Source organism: Camelus ferus, chromosome 31 (assembly GCF_009834535.1).
Source record: "Camelus ferus isolate YT-003-E chromosome 31, BCGSAC_Cfer_1.0, whole genome shotgun sequence".
In the NCBI taxonomy this organism is placed as follows: domain Eukaryota; kingdom Metazoa; phylum Chordata; class Mammalia; order Artiodactyla; family Camelidae; genus Camelus; species Camelus ferus.
In genome coordinates, this window is record NC_045726.1 from 8,995,816 (window position 1) to 9,017,585 (window position 21,770).

A 21,770-nucleotide genomic window follows, 5' to 3' on the forward strand; every position below is an offset into this window, starting at 1 on the left:
TGGGGGAAGGCGCTGGGCTCTGAAAATCAGCACACTAAGCCGGGAGGCACTCTACAGGCAACACCACTGTTGTAAGGGCTCCACAAACACCCCCAAGAAGGAATCACCCAGGCTCTGCTTGAACTTGAACTGACAGGGAGCTCACTGACTGCAGAGAAGCTCACCCTGAGGACCTGGGGAGAGGGCACAGTCAGGAAGGATGGCATCTCTGGGAAGTGGGGGGATGGAGGCTGAGCAAAGCACACTCACGCTGGCCACCCGATGTCCTCTGAGAGGCCCTGTTTTCCCAAGAGGCCGGAGGAGCATGGGTTTAAGTAATGACGGACCATCCTGCCTCACAGGTGGCTCCACGGCCGATCCTTCTGAAAGGACGACTGGCCCAGGAAAGGAAATTAGTTGAGTTCAAGGTCACGATAAGCCATTGGCTGGGTTTCCTCCTTGTCGCACGCTGCAGCAATTTCAGTGAGTGTGCTGGTAAGACACGGCCACCAGCCAGCTTCACAGATCAGGGGGCAACAACGCAGCAGTAAGCTGCTCCCGAAATGTCCCCACTAGACACATCTCACGGCACAAGCAGCACCTGTGAGTCTGCCGGGAGCCAGGTATCAGCTGGCTCCTTCTCCAGGATCTCATCCGTTCCCAGAGACATCCATGTGAGGCAGGTGGCACTGTTTCCATTTTACAAGTGAGAAAACTCAGGCAAATCTGTTCAAGGTCATGCAGCTGATGAGCACGTGAAGTTCAGAGTCACCATCCAGACAGGAAATGCCTGTGCTTTCCACCAAACCAACTCATCCCTCACTAAAGAACACGTTTCTTAACGCCGCCTATTTATAGTGAGCGGCAAACGTCCACCAACGGTCATGAAAGGTCCTGTAGAGGGAGAGAATAAACAGACATTCACTTCCCAGCGCCATACGCTGCAGCAGGAACAAGTTTCCGTATCTTGGTATTAAGTCAAGAGAGGAAAGTGGTACCTTTGGGAGAAAAACATGAAAGATACTAAAGGAATGCAGAAACTCAGCAAATCCAGAGACGACTCCCGCTGTGTGATCTCTGCAGTAGTTGTGCTGGTGCTGATAACCTTATCGAAGTTATTGGTGGAACTTGTTAAATTATAATATCATCTCTTGATTCTAGAACATGAAACAATGTCTTTTCTATATAAACACAACCTTGGGGAAACTGCAGATAACTGTGGGTCTTTTTTAAGATGTCTTCTTCTGTCACACTGGGAACCATTTCCTTCACTCACCAATATTTTTACATATTTACAGGAAGGCTTCTCTTCCATAAAAATTAAACACAAATTGTAACATCCCAGCTAAGAGCTCAGATCACTTCTAACAACTGTTTGGAAAGTCAGCCACAGGGTTCACACAAGCAGTCATAATCAAATTTCTAGAGATGGACAGTCTGTGCTGGAAGGTAAGTTACAAACAACATCCATTTATTAAGATTCATTAATATTAACGCCTATTGACCTGCACCACACTAAAAGGATTTTATTGAACAGACAACTTCCAAACTTAATACTACATGGAGTATTAGCTCAATCATTCATTCATTTAACTAATAATTACAGTGTAACAGAAACACGGATAGGCATAGAGCTTATACAAATAAGTAAATTCCTCTAACAAATTTGTATATTACTTACATGAACAAGTAAATAAACCCCCACTAAACTCAAAATGCAGTTACAGAGAAAACATATACATATAAGTAAATTCTTCACACAAACTTGCATATTACTTACATAAATAAGTAAATAAGCCGTCACTGAACTTAAAATGCAGTTATAGAGAAAATATATATGTATATGAAAGTTAAATCGCTATTATAAAGTTAAGCAATAATAAGACAACAATACAATCAATCAATACAATAAAATACAATCGTCAAATAACAGGACTGCATACCCAATGAGCAGTCAAGAAAAGGATGCTAAAAGTGTGTAAGAGAGGAGGGTCAAATGGGAGAGAAGACATCGCTGAGGGAGGAGGTGGTAATGGGTAAGAGGAAGCTCGGTCAAGACAAGAAAAGGAGGTGTTACCAGTCAAGGCATGTTCTGGAGACAGCAGATCGGACAACCTAGAACAAAATGTGTATGCAGAGATGTAGGACACAGTACCTCTGCCAGTTAATAATCAATTAGTACAAAACCACAATGGTTTACCTTTCAGAGATCAAAAGAGCACATCTGCTTATTTCCTAACTTAAGGCCAATGTTTATCCAGGTCCTCATTTTCAACCAAAGCAACAGACTTGTTAAAACTTTAAAACTCCCTCAGAAAAATAAAATATAAAAAATATGTATCTACAGTGCAAAGAGTCACTGAGCTTAGAATGCCACGCTCCTGTGGACCCTTTAGGGACACCAAAGTCAGGTATCATCCCATCCTGAAAACATGCTGAAACACAGCAGTGCAGACAACACAAAGTGAGAGTCTGGGATCATGGCAGGAAAGAAGGGTCAGGGCAGTGCAGAGAGTTTGTTCAGACTGATGGTCAAGGTAAGGAGCTAACAGTAGCTCCCAGGCTAAGAACTACCCAAAATACTACCGCTGATAGAAATACAGACATGTCAGACGGGGAAAGGCCTTTGGAAGTCAGCCAGATCTACATACATCCATACTCTGCTGTCTTTTGAGATGGGAACTGCCAACAACTCAGGGTCTAAGTCTGAGTGAATTGAAGATGCACGCGTGGAACGATTAAGAATTTGCAACCATCTTACGGTATCAAGAGACAGGAGGAATTCTGATGAGGGAAAAAAAAAAAAGCAAACCAAAAGAAAGATTTCATGAAACTATAGCAGCAATCAGAAAACCTTTTCCATAAAAGGCCAGATAATAAGTATTTTAGGTTTTGAGGGTCACATGATCCCTGTCACAAGCACTCAGCTCTGGTGTTGTACTGTGAAAGCAGACATAGACAGTAATGAACCAATGAGCACGCCTGTGTCTCAATAAAACTTTATTCACAAAAACTGGTGGTGGAAGACCCATTCATGATAAAACTCTCAGCAAGTCAGGAATAGAGGAGAATTACCTGACCTCAATAAAGAGCATGTGTAAAAAAGCTACAGCTAACATCCCACTTTCCCCCTAAGATGGGGAACACAGGATTTTAACAAGTGGTGCTTTAGCAATTGGATCCCCATAGGCCCCTGAAAATGAACCTCAAATTAAATCTCAAACTTTATATAAAAATTAACTCAAAAGGGATCACAGACTCAAATGTAAAAGGTCAAACTATAAAACTTTTAGAAAAAAAATAGGAGAAAATTTGGGGGATCAAGGCTAGGCAAAGTGTTCTTAGACTTAACACAAAAAGCACAACCCATAAAAGGAAGAACTGATAAACTGGAACTCATCAAAAATGAAACACCAAAAGTGCAGTCCATGAAAGAAAAAATTGTTAATGTGGGATTCATTTAAATTAGAAATGTCTGCTCTGCAAAAGACATTGTCAAGACTATAGGAAGACAGGCTACAGTCTGGGAGAATTACCTGCCAAATATATATCTGATAAATGACTGCTATCCAAAATACAAAAAGAACTCCTAAAACTCAACAATAAGAAAACAAAAAATCCAACTAAAAAATGGTCAAAAGACATAAAAAGACACTTTACCAAAGAAGATATACAGATGGTCAACAAGCATGTGAAAAGATGTTCCTCGTATGTCATTAGGGAGTTGCAATTCAAACAGCAATGAGATACCACTACATACCTACTGGAGTGGCTAAAATCTAAAACACTGACAAAACCAAACGCTGACAAGGTCACGAATCAAGAGGAATTCTCATTCACTGTTGGTGAGACTGTGAAATGGTACGACCACTTTGGAACACAGTTTGGCAGTTTCTTACAAAACTAAACATTCTCTTACCGTGTGACCCAGCAATTGTGCTCCTTGGTATTTACCCAAAGAAGCTGAAAACATGTTTACACAATAACCTGCATTAAGAATGTTTATCATAAATGTATTCATAACTGCCAAAACTTGGAAGCAACCAAGATGTTCTTTGATGGGTAAATGGATAAACAAATCCATAGAACGGAGTATTATTCAGCACTAGAAAAGAAATGAGCTAAGATATGGACGAACCCTAAATCCATATTGCTAAGTGAAAAAAGCCAATCTGAAGAGACTATGTACTGTATGATTCCAACTATATGATATTTTTGAAAAGGCAAAATTACAGAGATGGTAAAAAAAAATCAGTGGTTGCCAGGGGTTCGGCAGGGAGGAAGGGTTGAATAGGTGAAGCACAGGGGATTTTTAGGGCAGTGAAGCTATTCTGTGTGATACTGTAATGATGGATACATGTCATTACACATTTGTCAAAACCCACAAAATGTACAACACAAAGAATGAACCCTAAGGTAAAGTATGGGCTTTAGTTAATAATAGTCATCAATTGTAACGTGCACCACACTAAAGCAAAATGCTAATAATAGGAGAAACTTGGGGGTGTGGGGGATGGGTATATACGGGAACTCTGTACTTTCCACTCAGTTTTTCTGTAAACCTAAAATTGTTCCCCCCAATTGTCGATTTATATTGTTAAAAAGAATATGTTAAGCTATACCAGCTGACTTGGAGATGCTTCCACACTGTACTACTGAGAAAAGTGAGATGTAGAGAATACATGTTGGTCCATTTTTATAAAACACTGACAATAATGTGTGTGCTTGTGTATGATTTAATGAATGCGGAGAAAGGTATGGAAGAACGCTCTTGGTTCTGGAGAGTGGTTACTTGGGAAGTTGGGAGACGAAGATACAAATGATTAAAAACTTACAGACCAAAGTTTGAGCAAAAATGTGAACAAAAATGTAAGATTTAACTAATTAAGATCTTGAAGCAAAGAGAAGCCATCTCAGCTGACCGGGAAGGAGCAGCAAGGAGAGCCTACCCCCAGACTCACTGGGATGAGAAACCAGAGGCTGAGAGCAAAGATCACTCGGTTCCCTTCTAACGGAGTAAACAATAAAGAATCCTCTTTTTATAAATTATATCAATTTTGTTTGTCAACCATCCTACAAGTTCCAAAGCAAATGTATACAGAAAGCGTAGACTCAGCTCCTTAATCAATCTCCTTATTCTGAAAAAAAGAACTGTTGGGTTTTTAATGAACCAAAATAGTGAAGGCTTAAGTTCCATCATATTAATAGAAATCCCTTGGTTCATATCTTGCCCCTGGAAATTCATATTTAAAGTTATATAGCTTATATAACGTTATTCGTCCAACTCCTAATTTTCACCAGAAAATCATTGTTCCCTTTTATTCCACTTATCGGAATAAATCCACAGAGCTTCTTAGCATAAGCATAATCCCGAAGAAGAAAAAAAAATTTGTTTTTTAATTTCTGGAAATAAAAGTTATCTGCAAGGGGCTCCTCCAATCTCTTTTACATGCAGAGGCAGTTGGGTGCAGTGTCTCCTCTGGGAGGGATGCGGTTTCCCAGGCAACCTGCCCTGGTTGTCAGGGAGAGACCCTGGTGCACTGGTGAGCGGGGCTGTTATCAGGCCCGCTGCAGCCTGGGCTGGGGGAGCAGGGAGCTCGGTGCGGCTGCTTCGTGCCAGTGCACACAGCTCGGTGTGCGAGGAATGCTAAATGGGGGACTCAGAAATCCCAGGGACCAGCAGGAGTTGCTTCCTGTTTGATGACGTGGCTGTTCATGAACTGGTTCCTAAGAAGAGATAAGAAAATGGAGGTTTGCAGCAATGCAGTGTTTTCTCTGGGGCTCTGTTGGAAAGCTGGCTGCTCTGTTCTGCAAACCCTAACACGGTTTTCTTCTCATCTGCTAACTACGGTACTTTTGGGATTTTTTCCTTGAGGTTTCATTTCCTCCAGCTGGAAAGCTCTGAATTCCCTCACAGCATTTCATTTTCATGGCTCTCGCCTTCTGGGTAAAATCTGTTAAAATATCAAATTTTTTTCCAGTTGGCCCAAGAATAATTTTTGGCCTCCTGTGAACAATGCTTTTTACTTTTTCACGTTGTATTTGACCTAAGCAAACTATAAATTACCTAAGGGTAAACTACAAATTAAAAACAAAAAAGAATCAAAGGGAAAATCTGAAAAAGTTCCAGAAGAAAATTCAACACTAATGTTCTTACTTTCCCATTTGGTAACATTTTCCAAAGAATTCATTTTATATACATGCTCTGGGAAAACATTCAACGTTTCTAGATTTTATTCTCCATTTTAAAAAAATGTAATGATAATATATTCATCAAAACATATTGTAACCCTGCATTTCTTCCAATTGCACGATTACCGGTCTTTGCTTTATTGTAATGCAAATTTAATACACTTATTCAACAAGCTAGTGGATCAGAAATATACCCTGCCAAGAAGCACTGCAAATAAGTTCACGTGAAATGGTACTAGAGTCCTGCAGAAATATAAGGAACCATGTCTTTCTCTATGAAGGGCACTAGCCTTATTTCACCTTTTACATGAGACCCAGCTTACAGAAGAGGTCCCAGCTGATTTAAAGACTATGGCGGTCTCTGGTCAAGATAAAATCAAGCATTTGGCATTGTTTTTTAAAAAAGGACAACACGCCCCAAATGAAGTCACTTATGCTATGCCCCATGTCACCAAGGCTAAGCCTCATGCCACCAAATCAAGATTTATCTTGGCTACAGTTTTGGCTGTGGCCAAATGAAATGAAATCTTAAGCCAGTCAACCACCAGCTGGGAATCTGCCTGGTAGACATCCTGCCATTCCCTAGAGGAAAGGAACCTTGTAATAACCCACCTGCTTTTTTGCCCAGAATCACTTCCTTATTCCCGTTCGCCTCTGCCTATAAAAATCTTTCATTTTGTGCAGCTCCTCGGAGCTCTTTTCTATCTGCTAGATTAGATGATGTTGCCCAATTCAAAACTGTTTTTGCTCAAATAAACTCTTAAAAGTGTATTATATTAATTCCTCCACTTATTTTAACAGCATCGCGAGTCAAAATAGTCAAGTATGTCAACAAATGGGAAGAACACGGTGATAGGACATCCAGAGGGGAAATGGCCAGCAGGCCAGGGAGCCTGGCCATTGTCATCCATGAGCTCTGGCCATGCCCGCAGGGCCCCATAACCATGCTAGGAGTTCAGGAGACACAAGGGGGGGAAATGGCCATCGCTGAGCTCCAAATATATTAAAGGAGCTCAACCTTCACCTCCGTAAGGAGACACATTAGAATGAAAGTGTAAAACAGGGCCTCAGAGCCCTCGCTCCATCTCCAACTCCAAGAGCAATCTATGCTGAAATGGTCCCCCAAAAGGCAGCACGGAAGGGGAAGAGCTGAGTTCAGCCTTGAAAGGCCCAGGGGGATTTAGATGGGCTGTGAGGAAGAGAGCAGACATCCCAGGAGGAAGGAACTAAGCAGCAGTCAGCCTCAGGGGTGGAAGCAGAGATCCAGAACACTTGAGGTTAGCAGCAAGTCAGAGCGAGTTTCTGACTGCAGGATGAAAAGCGCCGTGGCACAGACCACACGAGCTACTGCTGTTTTCTTAGCAGTGATAGAATGAAATCTGACGTTTAAACAGATACTTGATCGCGGTGCTCACAGTTAGGCTGGGAAGAGTGAAAGCAGCGACCATGGAAAGAAAGTGTAATGGTTAATTTTATGTGCCAAGTTGACTGGGTAAAGGGATGCCCAGATAGTGGGAAAACATTACTTCCACATGTGTCTGTGGAAGTGCTTCCGGAAGAGGTGAGCATTTGAATTGGTACACTGAGAAAGGAAGCCGGCCCCATCAATGTGGGCTCACCAGTGTTTTCAGATTAGAACAAAAAGGTGGGGGAAGGGTGAATTTGCTTCTCTGCTAGAGCTGGGACGTCCATCTTCTCCTGCCTTGGGCATTTCTGGTTCTGGGCCTTAGGACACAGATGGGCACTCATACCACTGGCTCCCCTGGTTCTCAGCTTTCAGGGCTGGACTGAATTACATCACCAGCTCTCCTGGGCCTCCAGCCTGCAGGCAGCAGATCTTGGACTTCCCAACCTCCATTCTCACGTGAGCCAACAACCCCTCTTAATAAATAAACACATAATAGACATACACACACAAGCTACTGGCTCTGTTTCTCTGGAAAATCCTGACTGCCACACAAGCCAAGGACCAATAAGGACTTGTTGGAGAAGGGCTATATTAAGTATAGAGGCAAGGATCCGAGATGAATGTGGCTAACTAAGGTTTGGGGGCTTGAGAGCATAATGGAGGGCCACTGACAAAAATGGGGAAATTAAAATACGTATCCAATGTTTTGAAGGGAAAATGGTAAGTTTGGTTTTAGAACTGAGTCTGGGGTTGTGCAAGGACATACACATCCTCTAAGTATTTGGAAATGGAAAGCGGAAATTCTGCAAGATGAGATTTCGATTTCAGGAACCATCCACAGACACGAGCAGCTGGGAAGAAGCTAGCCAGCCAGCCAGGAGAAGAGGGTATGAAGACTAAAGCAATATGAAAATGCATACATGTGTGTATATATATATGAATGGGACATTACACTGTATACCAGAAATTGACACTTTGTAACTGACTATATTTCAATTCCAAAAAAAAAAAAGATTAGTGAATCAATGTACACTTACAGTTTTAATTTCAACTAAAAATTTTACTATATTTAAAAAAAAAAAAAGTAAAGCAGTAAACTGAGGGCAACGAAGAGGGTGATGCCAGGAAATGCCAACTGCACTAACGCAGAGATGAGGCTGGTTGTCAGAGCCTCCTGACTTCTGACTATCTCTTAGCCAGAAATTTGGTGAGGGGATAGATACAAGTTAAAATGATTGATCTGCTCTAGGATGACAAACCCACGGCTCTACAAATCTGATGTAACCAAAGGCCTGGGCAGCATGGCAGAAACTCAGCTCCATGCAGCCGAGCCTGGGCTGATGCTCTGGGCTGATGCTCTGAACTGAAGAAGGAGGGAGTGGCAGGTACAGAGCCTGCCATTATGTGTAAGGGCACGCTGACACTGCATTCTTCAAATATAGTCCACTTCTTATCACACGTGTATCCATTTGGCTGCAGACACTCTGTCCAGCGAATAAAGTTTTCTGATACAACAGGAAAAACTTTTAACACGGAAACCAGCACACAAGGCAATCCCAAGTCCCCAGGCCCCTGCCCTTCCTGTCTCTTTCAATGTACTGTTTTCCTCTCCTCTACTCATCCAAACTGGGTCCAGTACTTTCATCACAAGCATCCTTGCCATGGACATCTTTGCTCAAAGCATTTTTGCCACAAATGATTTCATGAACTTAACTACTTGGCCGTAAGGCAATTTTGCCGTAAAAGATAAAATGATGAAAAATAAGAGAGACATGAAGAAGGACATGATAAACCATGAGAAGTGCACATTGAAGGCACTTGCACAAATAACTGGTTCTATTTCCTGGGTTGTACCTGCGTAGTACTTGCCTTCCAAACCTCTCATCCACTGAGTTTTATATACGTATATATTTTGCTTGTTAATCCATTTCCTTGATCAGCATCACACTTTCTTTTTCGCTAAAAGTTCTCCCTTCATTAAGAGAAGTATCAGTTTCCAAACACTAGGATGTATTTGTGACTGGACTTTGTATTGCCTTGTGAAAGCCTCTACACTGTTGTGTATTCTTGCCATGTCGTTACACGTCTGTTGACACACGTTCCAAAATTCTATGGGAAACATGAGTTCAACTCTGTGCCTTTGAGGCCCTCGGCCTCTTTCTCCTTCAATGCAATGTGTTTCAAAATAAGAAACTAACCCCTGGGGCAAATCATTGTCATCTGTCAGCTCAATAAAGCCATCAATAATGTCGCTAACTGGAAGAAATGCTAACTCATTTCAACCAGTTGAAACCAGACTGTCAAACCAAAAACTGTCAACCAGTTATTTTATCTTTCACAGCATAACTGCCTTCTGGCCAATTAGTTACGCAGCCAGAATGTTTGCAGCAAAGATGTCTACAACAAAGATGCTTACAGTGTACGTACCGAGAACCCATTCAGGTTCTGACTATCTATTCTGTGTCATAATACACGTATGTATTTGAGGGACCAGCCCATCAAAGAGCTCACAATGTAATACGCTGCAATCATTCAACAAATATCGATTGTCAGCCTACTGTGTTCCACGCACAAAGAGTAAGACAGAATCACGCCCTCAAGGAGTCTGCACTCTCAAGTGCTACCTTTCATACATCAGACATTGTGACGCTCTCAGACAATCTGGGGATTTACTGATGGAAGAAAGGTGAATGAGCAGGATACAGAAGACGCACAACTTCCACCCGTCACACACTGACACCCTGACACCCGTCACTCGCACAGCACCACAGTTTGCTGGCTTGGGCTGGCACAGGACGGCAGGGCCAGCCAGCTGCTGTAGCCCGGGGAAGGGTCTGGCCAGCTGCCAGGCCACTAGGGCCTGTGAAGGGGCCAGACCAAGCTCAGCAAAGAGGCCTCCACTCTGGTCCTTGCTGAGGGCCTGAGGCTGCTGGCTCTCTTGGGGCCCACGGAGCAGGCTGATGTCTCTGCCCGCAAGCAACTTCCCATTCCTCACCTCCACTGTCCTCACTCTCCTCTCTCCCCACCCACACAAAGGCTCACTGTGTGCCTTGAACCTGAGGGGAGTAGCAGGCCAGGGCCCCCAAAGACGGTGCTGAGCGTGACACCTTTTCTCCACCACTGCGGCAGGTTCCTAGGGTGTCCCAGCTCAGAGATTTGAAGACGAGGGCTCCCCATCCTTCATCCTGGCCAGTGGAAAGGTTTACCACTGGTCACAAGAGTGATTGAGAGGAAAGTCTGAAATCAGCACAAATCCATCACCACTAGTGGAGAAACAACTCAGAGTGTGTGCCCCACGGATAAAACATGTTTTGTTAGCTACTCTGTGTCACCGTTGGTCACAAGATGGTCACATGATGGTCACATTAAAAGACCACCTTTTTGGTCTCTGCTTTCAAGCACTCACCACACTTTGCCCAATATCCGCAGAACATTTTTGAGTGTCTGATGTAGGCAGTGCCCTGTGCAACGTGCTATAGACCACAGGGTAAAATAGTATCAAACACAGCCCAGCCCCTCCCCACTCTGGACAGTCATCTTTCTGGAGAGTGTCACTCATATGGAGAGACAAGATACAGATTTAATAACCTGGGTAGCAAATAAAGCACCTAGGTAACAATGCAAGATCCGCTGGAAGGAGTCATAAAATAGTACATAATTATTGGTCTAGTAGAAAAGACAGAGATCGCTTAGGTTGGAGAGGAAAGGGATGGGTTAATGGGAGAAATGGAACTCAAGCAGGGCAAGTTTTGAAGAAGAGTAGGATAAGGATATATGGAAAACACAGTATTTTGCCAAAGCAGGAATTTAATAAACATTTAATGAATGACGAAATGAAAAGACTGGACTGTGGAAGCCACGTGGGCAAAATCGTACAAACATCTCCAGAGGCAAACCACTGAAACACATACCAGCCAGACAATGGGGTTCTCTGGGCGCACAGTGGGAAGAAAGGCTGGGAAGGAAAGTACCAAACCAGGGGAGGTATGGAAGGAACACTCTTACCCCAGGGACTTCAGGAAAGTGCTAAGGATTCTGAATCAGAGGGTAATATAAAGAGCTTCAGACAGAATGCAAAGAGGAGAGATAATAGTTCTGTGTCCTATAATTTAGAAATTAATCACACATTGGGGAAATTTTTTCTAAAAGGAAAATTGTTTTCTATCATTTTCTTTTAAAAGTCTATGTACATCACTCAAAATAAAAGAAACACACATAATGCCTTCTACATAATAGTGGAAGGAATTTGTCCCCAGAGATCTCTTCTTTGTATAAATGATGCCACTACAATTGACGCTTCAATAAAAATGAATATTTATGAAATGTAAAATGACTTGGATTAACTTATTCCAATTTCACCCTCTAAATTTAGATTTTTAAATCACGCCAAAATGTGGATTTTGATTACAAAAGCAAGTTGGGGAAGGAAAAAAAAGGCTGTGACAAGAAAAAGGGAGCAAATTTTTTAAAAAACGAACTTGAAATATGGATGACAAAAGATGACAGAAAGGTGGTCAATTAGACTAAGAACAGCAGAAAGAGATCATCTTCAAAGTGGAGTTATTTGATTCAATAATGCAGTCACATTGCAAGAACCAAAAGTTATAAGCAAGCAAGTCTCCCAGTTCTGTCTCCCTCCACCATCAGCTCATTGCACAGTCCTCTCCCCAGCCATTAGTTTCTTAGCTACCCAGAGTTTCTCTGTGCACACGTTATTTTCCTCCCTGTTCACACAAAAGTTAACTTTTTTTTTTTCAAACAAAAGCTAACATATTATACAACATGGTTCTGATCTTGCATTTTTCACTTAACACTGTATCTTGGCAATCTCACCATACCTATTCATATAGATTTTCCATGTTCTTTTTTACAGCTGCTTATTCCATTGTGAGGATGAACCATAATTTATTTAACTAGCCCCTACTGATGGGCATTTGGGTTGTTTCCAATCTCTGACTACTGCAAACAAAGCTGCAGTGAATAACCTGGTACAGTCATCATTAGGCGTGAGTGCAAGTATATCTGTAGGATAAATTCCCAGAAACTGAATTCTTGGGTCAAAAGGTACATGCATTTAAATTTTTGATAGATATTGCCAAACTGCCCTCCATAAGAGTTGAGCCAATTTACATTCCTGCTGGCAATGTACAAGAGTGCCTTTTTCCTTAAGGATTTACCAACAAAGTGTATCATCAAAGTTCTGGATTTTTGCCAATCTGAAGAATGAAAAATGGTCCCTGCATTCTCCTCATTATGAGTGAAGCTGAGCATCTTTTTCATATGTATAAGAGCCAATTACACTTCCTTTTCTGTAAACTGCTCATAACCTTTGTCTATTTTCCTAAAGGATGTTGGTGTTTTCTTATTATCTTCTGGGAGCTTCTTTCTTTTTTTCTCATTGAAGTACAGTCAGTTGACAATGCTGCGCCAATTTCTGGTGTACAGCATGTTTCAGTCATACATATACATACACATATTCGTTCCCATATTCTTTTTCATTATAGGTTACTACAAGATATTGAATATAGTTCCCTGTGTTGTACAGAAGAAACTTGTTTATCTATTTTATATATAGTAGTTAGTATCTGCAGATCTCAAACTCCCAATTTATCCCTTCCTACCCCCTTCCCTGCCAGTAACCATAAGTTTGTTTTCTATGTCTGTGAATCTGTTTGTTTTGTAAATAAGTTCATTTGTGTCTTTTCTTTTTTTAGATTCCACATATGAGTGATATCATATGGTATTTTTCTTTCTCTTTCTGGCTTACTTCACTTAGAATGACAATCCTCAGGTCCATCCATGTTGTTGCAAATGGCATTATTTTATTCTTTTTTAGGGCTGAGTAGTATTCCATTGTATAAATATACTACATCTTCTTTAACCAGTCATCTGTGGATGGACATTTATATTGTTTCCATGTCTTGGCTATTGTAAATAGTGCTGCTATGAACATTGGGGTGCATATATCTCTTTGAATTAGAGTTCCCTCTGGGTATATGCCCAGGAGTGGGATTGCTGGATCATATGGAAAATCTATTTTTAGTTTTTTGATGAATCTCCATACTGTTTTCCACAACAGCTGCACCAAACTATATTCCCTCCAACAGTGCAGGAGGGTCCCCTTTTCTCCACACCTTCTAGGAGTTTCTTGTATATTAGGGAGGTCAGTCCTTCACCTATGATATGAGCTGCAAATATTTATCCCAGGTGTCTTTTGAATTTGCTTATGGTAATTTTTGCCTGCAGAAGATTTTTATTTTGTTGTGATCTACTTTATCAATCTTTTAAGTCTTCTGATTTTCACCATTGGAAAGGTGTTCCTTTCTAAAGGAATTCTGCCCTTGCTCATCCTTAAAGTGTTTCATTTTTTATATTTAACTAAATGGAAAAACATCACATACAGTAGTTAAGATCACAAACTCTGGAGCTAATTTGCCTACATTCATACCGCAGATCAACCACTTATTAGCTATATGACCTTGGATAAGTCACTTAACCTTTATAGGCCTCAGTTTCTACATCTACAAGTGGGGATAATAATAGTTACTACCTCCTTGGGATATTGTGAGAATTAAATATATTAGCAAATGTAAAACAATTTCCACCATGTCTGGCATTAAAGTAAGCATTCAATAAGCATGAACTATTATCAACATACATCTTTTGGAACTTATCTTGGTTTAAGATGTGAAGTACAGATCCAACTTTGGTTGGTTTTTGGTTTTGGTTTTTTGGTTTTTTCCATATGGCTACCCAGTTTTCATATAACCATTTATTGAATATTCCATCTTTTCCCCACTGATTTGAGATATTATCTGTATCACACACTACATTCCTCTACGATTGAATGATTTCTAATCTTCCTCTTCTGTTTATTGACCTTTCTATTCATGGACCAGCCCCGCACTGTTTAAATTATTAAACCTCACTTTTACTACCTGGTAGGGCTGGCTGCCCTTCTTTGCTCTTTTTCTACAGTTACCATAACTATTCCTGTTTATTTTTCTATATGAACTTTTTAATTAGTATCTAGTTCTAGAACAAAATTAAAATATCATCAGAATTTTTATTGAAACCATATTACCTTTATAAACTAACTTAGGGAGAACTGATACATGTTTCCTGCTCAGCCTTCCGACCCAAGAAACTGGTTATGTCTTGTCATTTGTTCAAGTCTTCTTTTGTGTCCCTGAGTGTGTTTTTAAGGTTTTCTTCACATAGGTCTTGCATATTTCTTGCCAAGTTTATTCCTAAATAACTGTAGACTAAAGCTATTGGTTTCTGTCTTCTAAGTATATGTTCTGATACCTTATTAAATTCTCTTGGATTTTCCAGTTATATAATCTTATCATCTGCAAATGGTGTTAGTTTTTTCCTTCTCTTTTCCAATCTGTATGTCTCTAATTGCCTTCTCTCATCTGACTGCGTTGGCTAGCACCTACAAAACAATGTTAAATAATAACCCATCACTCAAAGCAGGCCTAGTCGTGCTGGGATCCCACTTTAGGCAGCCCTGGAAAAATGAAACATTAAAGAAATTTAAAGGTTTGACTCTTACCTTCTTGCAAAGTAATAATCTACTCGGCCAAAGTTTATAAAAGGAAGGAAATTTTCTTAAGAACACAAAAAAGGGTAAGATTAAAGCTAAGATGAGAACCCTTTAGAACAAAAGTATTCAGCAGTAGTGCACACTGCCCCTAAGCAAAGGAAGAGCGAGTCACCTCCACGCTCTCTCTTGACTAGAACTTTAGTGCGAATCTTTAATATTTCTTCATTAAGCATGATGTTGGCTTTTGGGCTGGGAGAGATGTATTTTATCATCTTAAGGAAGCAGCCATACCAGGGGAAGTGGGTGGGGAGGGATAAACTGGGAGTTCGAGATTTGCAGATACTAATACATATAAAAATAGATAAACAAGTTTATACTGTACAGCACAGGGAACTATATGCAATATCTTGTAGTAACTTGTGGCAAAAAAGAATATGAAAACGAATATACGTATGTTCCTATATGACTGAAGCATTTGTGCTGTACACCAGAAATTGACACAACATTGTAAACTGACTATACTTCAATAAAGATATATTTAAACAAAAGAAAGTAGCCATGTCTGAGTGTAATTATGAAGAATGGTTGTTAAATTTAGTCAAACAACTTTACAGCATTTAGAGAAACAGTTACATCACTTTTCTCCTTAGACCAATTCAATGATGCATTTTACTAATAGATTTCCTAATACTGACCAATCCTTATTTCTGGGAGTAAATCCCATTGCTAGGTTCTGTTTAGTCATATTTAGTTAGCATTTCTGCATCAGTATTCATAAGTGAGAGGTCTGTTGTTTTCTTTTTAGTGCAATCTTTATCAGGTTTGGTTTCAATATTATACTTGCTTTGTAAGAAAAATTTAACAATTATTTTAGTTTAAATACATACTACTGGAATTATTTGCTCTTTAAATATTTAGAAGTCCTCTGTAAACTGTCTGGACATAATGCTTTGAGAGGAGGCAATTCCTTGGCAACTTAATTTCCTCTAGAAAAATCAATCTGTTTAGATTTTCTACTCCTTTCTGGGGTCAGTTTGGGTCAGTCATATTTCCTAAAAGTATCTATTTCATCCAAGTTTTCAAACTTATTTTCAAAAAGCAGTCTCTTATGATTCTCTAAATTTTCCATTTCTATTATTCTCCCTTCTCAGTTCTTATTTTGTGTATTTGTACTCTCTTCCTTTTTTCCCTTTATTGATAGCTAATGCGGCAGCTCAATTATTTTTCAAAGAGCCACTTTTCAGCTTACTCAGATTGTTCTATTGTTCGTCTGCTTATATTTCTAGTTCTTAAAAGAGCACACCTTTAGCACGTAATCTACATCTGTTCCTCTCCCCAAAAAGGCATCACAGTAATACAGTGAACACTGAAAACTATAAAGGCAAGAAAGGAGAGATGACAGAGGAGCTGTCAATGTTATCTTGGATGGTATCTCCAAACACCTGATCAAAAAAACAGATTTGGGGGTGGGGGGGAAGGTGCCATATATGATAAAAGCTCGGCTTTTACAATAATGAATTCACTAGAAATAAGATCAGTTCTAACTACAATAAACTTAGATTTTAACAACATAGGAGGCCCTCTGAGGCTTTAATTATAAGCTTTCCACCTCCTGCCTATTTCTAGCAATTAATTGCCCACCAATTCAGTTCCACAAGCATGAATTCCACTTTTCCCCCAGTCCCAAAGTTCTCTGAGTATTGCTTTGTAGCCAGGCACTGAAACAGAGACAGACCACCACCACATGATAAGACCAGCAAATTCCTGTGTGCCCTGCTAGCCAGCCTGTGGGGTCCAGAACCCACCGCTAATCTGAACAGAGGGTGCTTCAAATGAGGCGAGGCAGTCCAGTCCAGGTTTAGCTTTAACCAATCACCCGGAGTAGGCCTATTCATGTTTCGGTCCACTTTGGGTAACCTGGGAGAAACTAAACATTAATGAAGTTTGAAGGATTGAATCTCATCTTTCTGCAAAGTAGAAATCTACTACGACTAGGCCACAGTTTATAAAAGGGGGTACATTTCTTTAAGAATACCAAAAAAGGTAGGATTAAAACTACGATGAGAACCCTTCACACCCAATGTATCTGTACTAGTGCACACCTGGTACCAGGCTGCACCAAAGACACTAACCAGACAGACCAGGTCTTGTCTTCTACAATCAAAAGGTGATGCTCTTGTCACAGAACTTTTGACAAGAGTCGGGGTGCAAATAACAGCAGACACAGACAGAGGTATTGCAGAGAAAAGAGCTGTTAAACAGATTGGAGGTTGGAGTACAGATGAATTTAACTTTCAAAACAATAACGTTAAGCCCATATGCCTCAATCTTATAGCCACTGAAAAACCACCAGAGTTAACACTGCCCATTTCTGGGGTCAGTCAGAACCTTCAGCAGCCTGTCAAGAAAAGCAGCAGTACCAGGGTTGGAGATAGGAAAGGCCACAATCTAAAATTTAAATATCTGGGGGGTGCAAGGAAGTTACAACAGCTGAACAAAAAGGACTTGTGCATCACAGGCCTGGCTCTACACCAAAAAAAGCAGTTTACTGGTTCAGATACAGCAATGTCTGCATGGCTATGTAAAATTCAGAAGAGCCTGGAAGAGGACTACGTCCTGAGGTTTTGCAGTCAGAGTTATTAGGTGAATAGAAAAAGAAATCATTGGCTTGTTTCTGTCATGTTCGTTAATCTTTTACCATAAGTGTCATTTACAGACTGGGGAATTGATTGGGATGACTTTGGTCGAGATAAAACAGAGCTAAATTCTGGTCACTCTTCATCTTGAACCAGTTTGGAAATCTGACTAGGAGTTTTGGGCTTGTTTTCAGATGTCTGGGAGGACACACAAAGACACTGTAGTGTGTAAAGAGGAAATTTCATACAAGCTGGGGAAGTTCAGCATTGAGAAAGTAATGCCTTTAAATATCCATATGAATCCATGTTTGTTAATCTCTTTCAAGATAAAAGTTTAGATAATGGGGTGATACAGTTTAGAGATGGAAAGAGTTAAAGATAATCTGATTTTTTTTTTAAACTCATTCTCTGCATGAGCTTTTAGGGCTCTGGATGACTTGAAGGTGAAGTGATGGGGAACACAGGAAAAAGATTTGCTAATGTAGATGAATGAGAACAGGTCACACAACGTGTTTCTAAACTGCCTGAAATCCAAAAACCTCTACCTTTTCTCACAATGAGTATTGCATATGATATGCAGTCCTCACAAAGACCTCGTCCTGTATATACTCAATAATTCTTTAAGGAAAAGAAAAAGGGAAGAATTCCTAGGAAGCTGTAAGTGCAGGCTTTATCTTGGCATTGAGCCGAGCCATATGTAAAAGATTAATAACTACTTACTCCTCTGACAGCCCTAAAGCAGTGGTTTACAAACTATCCAGTGCCTTTGTATCACCGGAAGGGCTTATTTATAAAGGTATCATTAGGACCACACTGTGACAAGCAATGCATCTAAGCAATCCTACTCAAAGTATGGTCCTCAGCTTGGTGGTCCCGTGCTGTCTGCGACTTTCTCCCGGGCTGTGACAGAAGGTCAGAGTTAAGCTTTGGGAACTTTCAGAGCATTTTAACATTACTGGACATCCAAGCACGTGATCGTTTTTCTAGCATTTCATTTTTATTATATTTTCCAAAAGTACTGGTATAAGATTGGAAAATTATCTTTAAGTTTGGGAAGCACAGCTCTAAAACTGACAATTCTGCATAACGGATACACAGCGACAGACCCGGGAACACAGGGCTAGCGGCAGCTCCTGACAACTGGGGGAAACCTGACAACTGGAGGATAATTCTTGCAACCCGAACACTGGAGATACAGTTTACAAACGGCAGGTCGCATCATTCTGTACCATTCCATTGCTCCCAGTGACAACCCAACAAAAAATCGCACCATCGCGGCAAGTGGCCGGCCTCCCAGCGGCCGGTGCAAAGAAGATAGAAAAGGGGACCCACACCTGGGAGAAAGGGCGGAAATCGGGTCAGCGCTTTTCCCACCCAGAGTGTGAAGCCGCAGGGGTATCTGCACTCCAGGTGGGTTATACCAACGTACTACATTCCGTCAACGCGTTCGGTGTTGGTTTAAGGGGTGAGCACCTAAACAAAGAAAGAGGGGCGACCCTCGGCCCCTCCCCTGCCGGCACCCTCCGCGCCTGCGCAGACCCCAGACTGCCGACCCTCCCGAGGCCGGCCCTCGGCTCCCTCCCCGCGGGCGGAGGCCGCGCAGGCGCCGGGCGCTGGCGCGCAGGCGCAGAAGGAACGACCGCGCCCTCGCTGCGTGCCCGCGTCCTTACCGGCTACGGCGACCGGCTCCTTCCGGCCCGGCAATGCCTCCTGAGGGCTGATGAGCTTGGAGGCGGAGTTACCCATTCTCGGGACGGGAAAGAGGCTGTGGAAGAGCTGGCGGGCCCTCCTGGTGGCCGAGAGCATGGGCGTGCGGCTGGGCCGGGGGCCGCAGCGAGGGCCGGCGCGCCGGGAGCGGAGGCGCCGCTGTGGGGTCGGCGGCTGGCGCGGGGCGGCGGGGCCGGCGTGCACGGGGACGCGCGGGGGCACCGGGGCACGTGCGCCGCGGGCTCTGCAGCAGCCGCCCTGGAGTCCCGGTCGTTACCTAACTAAGCCTCGGGCCGGGCAGAGGGCATGTTCTCGCCCGGATGCGGCCCAGGCCCCGGAGGCACCAGCGAGGTTTTCTTGCTCCCTCTCTGTACAAAGTTCCCAGGCCCGGAGTAGGTCTTCTGAGTGCGGTACAAAGTACGTGAAGCGGCAGAGGCCAAAAAAAAGAAATGCCCGGCCTTTGAGTTTTAAAGTTCATTCGCGTTTCACAACTTCCTTAACCATTGTTCGGTCTGCCCGGCAACTACCCTTATAAGTCAAAATGTATGTCTATTTCCATGGGAGCCATTATGATAAATTATCAAAAAGATGAGTATTTATCCAAAGTGAAAACTAAGCACAATTTTCTAAAAGCTCAGAATAGGGTAAACAATTAAATATAATGTTTTACATACACATATATAGCCACACGCACACGTACATACACACACACAAATAATACGTTGGTAAACCCATTTTACAGGAGGAGATGGGGAGAAGAGCAAGTCACTCCGACCCTATGAAGGCAGTTTAGGTGAATTAATGGTACTGTTGGATCATTCTTGGTTCTCAAATCATGGGAGATAACATTTGTTCCTGTGACAAATTTTCAACCCCAAAAAATAAAGGTGGGTGGAGACAGATGGGTGACTTGGGAGTTCCATATGTGAAATTTTGGTTTTACACGAATGTTCTGCCAAAATGGGCGGATAGTCTCATGAAGGAAGGAACTTCAGATTAGCACCCACAGAAACGAGAAGGCTTTCCCAGCCTCCCCCCCACCCCCACCCCCGCACACACCGTGGGTTTAGTTACCTGTGTTTGCATGCGGTCTGGGCTGTAATGTGAGGAGGGCAGGAGGATTAGCACTACTGTATTGTAGAATATGGCCAGACATGTGGCATTAAAAGATTAGATTAAAGTGTTCATTTTGCAATGTAGATTCTGTCTGGGCAACATGGCTCAGCTTTTACTTCTGATGTGGTTTTGCTATGAGATTATACCAAGTAGGTTCTGCAGGCCTTCCCTGAAAACACTCCAAAGTGTTCCTTCTACACTTATAAAGGCCTGGTCATAAAATGATTCTTCTGTCAAAGGGAATACGCTGTTTTTTCTTTCTTTTTTTTTTTTTTTAACATCTTTTATTGATTTATAATCATTTTACAATGTTGTGTCAAATTCCAGTGTAGAGCACAATTTTTCAGTTATACATGAACATACATACATTCATTGTCACATTTTTTTCTCTGTAAGATACCATAAGATCTTGTATATATTTCCCTGTGCTATGCAGTATAATCTTGTTTATTGTGCTTTCTTTTTAATTAGTGCCTTTGAATACATACTTACTTGCTTTTTCTATGTTTTGCACTTGACTGTATGAAATTAAACACGTGAGGAAGACACCGCAACTGAGAACTGAGGAATTTTTCTTGGTAAGAAGCAACACTTATACTGTGTTCAATGAGAACACACAATAAAGCCACAGTGTGCACAGAGGTCGTATGTGGAATGTGTAAATATGCACACACCTGCCCTTGAGCACTGGTTGAAGAAAGGCTAGAAAAAATTACAATAGTGTTTACAGTTTTGCTGTTCAGGGTAATGGTTGACTGGTTTTCACTTTAAATTTCTGATTTAAGTGCTCACTTCGGCAGTACATTTACTAAACTTCTGATTTGAAATGTTAAGCGTTGTTACAGTGTTCTCAACTGTTCCAGTGGCTATGTTACTTTCATTATTATAAAAAATAAACATTTTCTTTTTTTCTTTTTTTTCTTAATAGGGCATGGGAGAGGGTGGGGGTCTGTAGGGGAAGGGAGAGGGGCCACAACCAGACAAAATGGGTGACACACTGTCACAGTCACCACCGAAGTCACAGACACCACAGCGGGTGCAGATAGAAGCTCCAGCTGGGAAGGGAAGAGAGGAGAGAGGTGGGTCAGCCCCACAGACATCTTGGCTCTGTCCTCTGATTGCCTAACTGTCCCATTGCGGGATGGACAAGGGTATGTGAGGGTGCCTCTTTCTGGATTCCGCC

At 41.7% G+C, this 21,770-nt stretch overlaps 1 protein-coding gene across 4 annotated transcripts in view; it reads right to left on the bottom strand.

Annotated features, from left to right (window-relative positions):
- Nucleotides 1–19,891, bottom strand: part of MSRA (methionine sulfoxide reductase A) — a 286,803-nt gene extending 266,912 nt beyond the window's left edge. Inside the window, exon 1 of one of the 4 annotated variants that reach the window (XM_032471090.1) lies at nucleotides 19,435–19,890. In XM_032471090.1, the coding sequence (XP_032326981.1) occupies nucleotides 19,435–19,570 (136 nt within the window). In that variant the 5' untranslated portion in view covers nucleotides 19,571–19,890. Of the gene's footprint in view, nucleotides 1–19,434 lie in introns of all 4 variants that reach the window. The other 3 variants (XM_032471093.1, XM_032471091.1, XM_032471092.1) reach the window with 3 other exon arrangements.
- Between the last annotated feature and the right edge of the window lie 1,879 nt (nucleotides 19,892–21,770).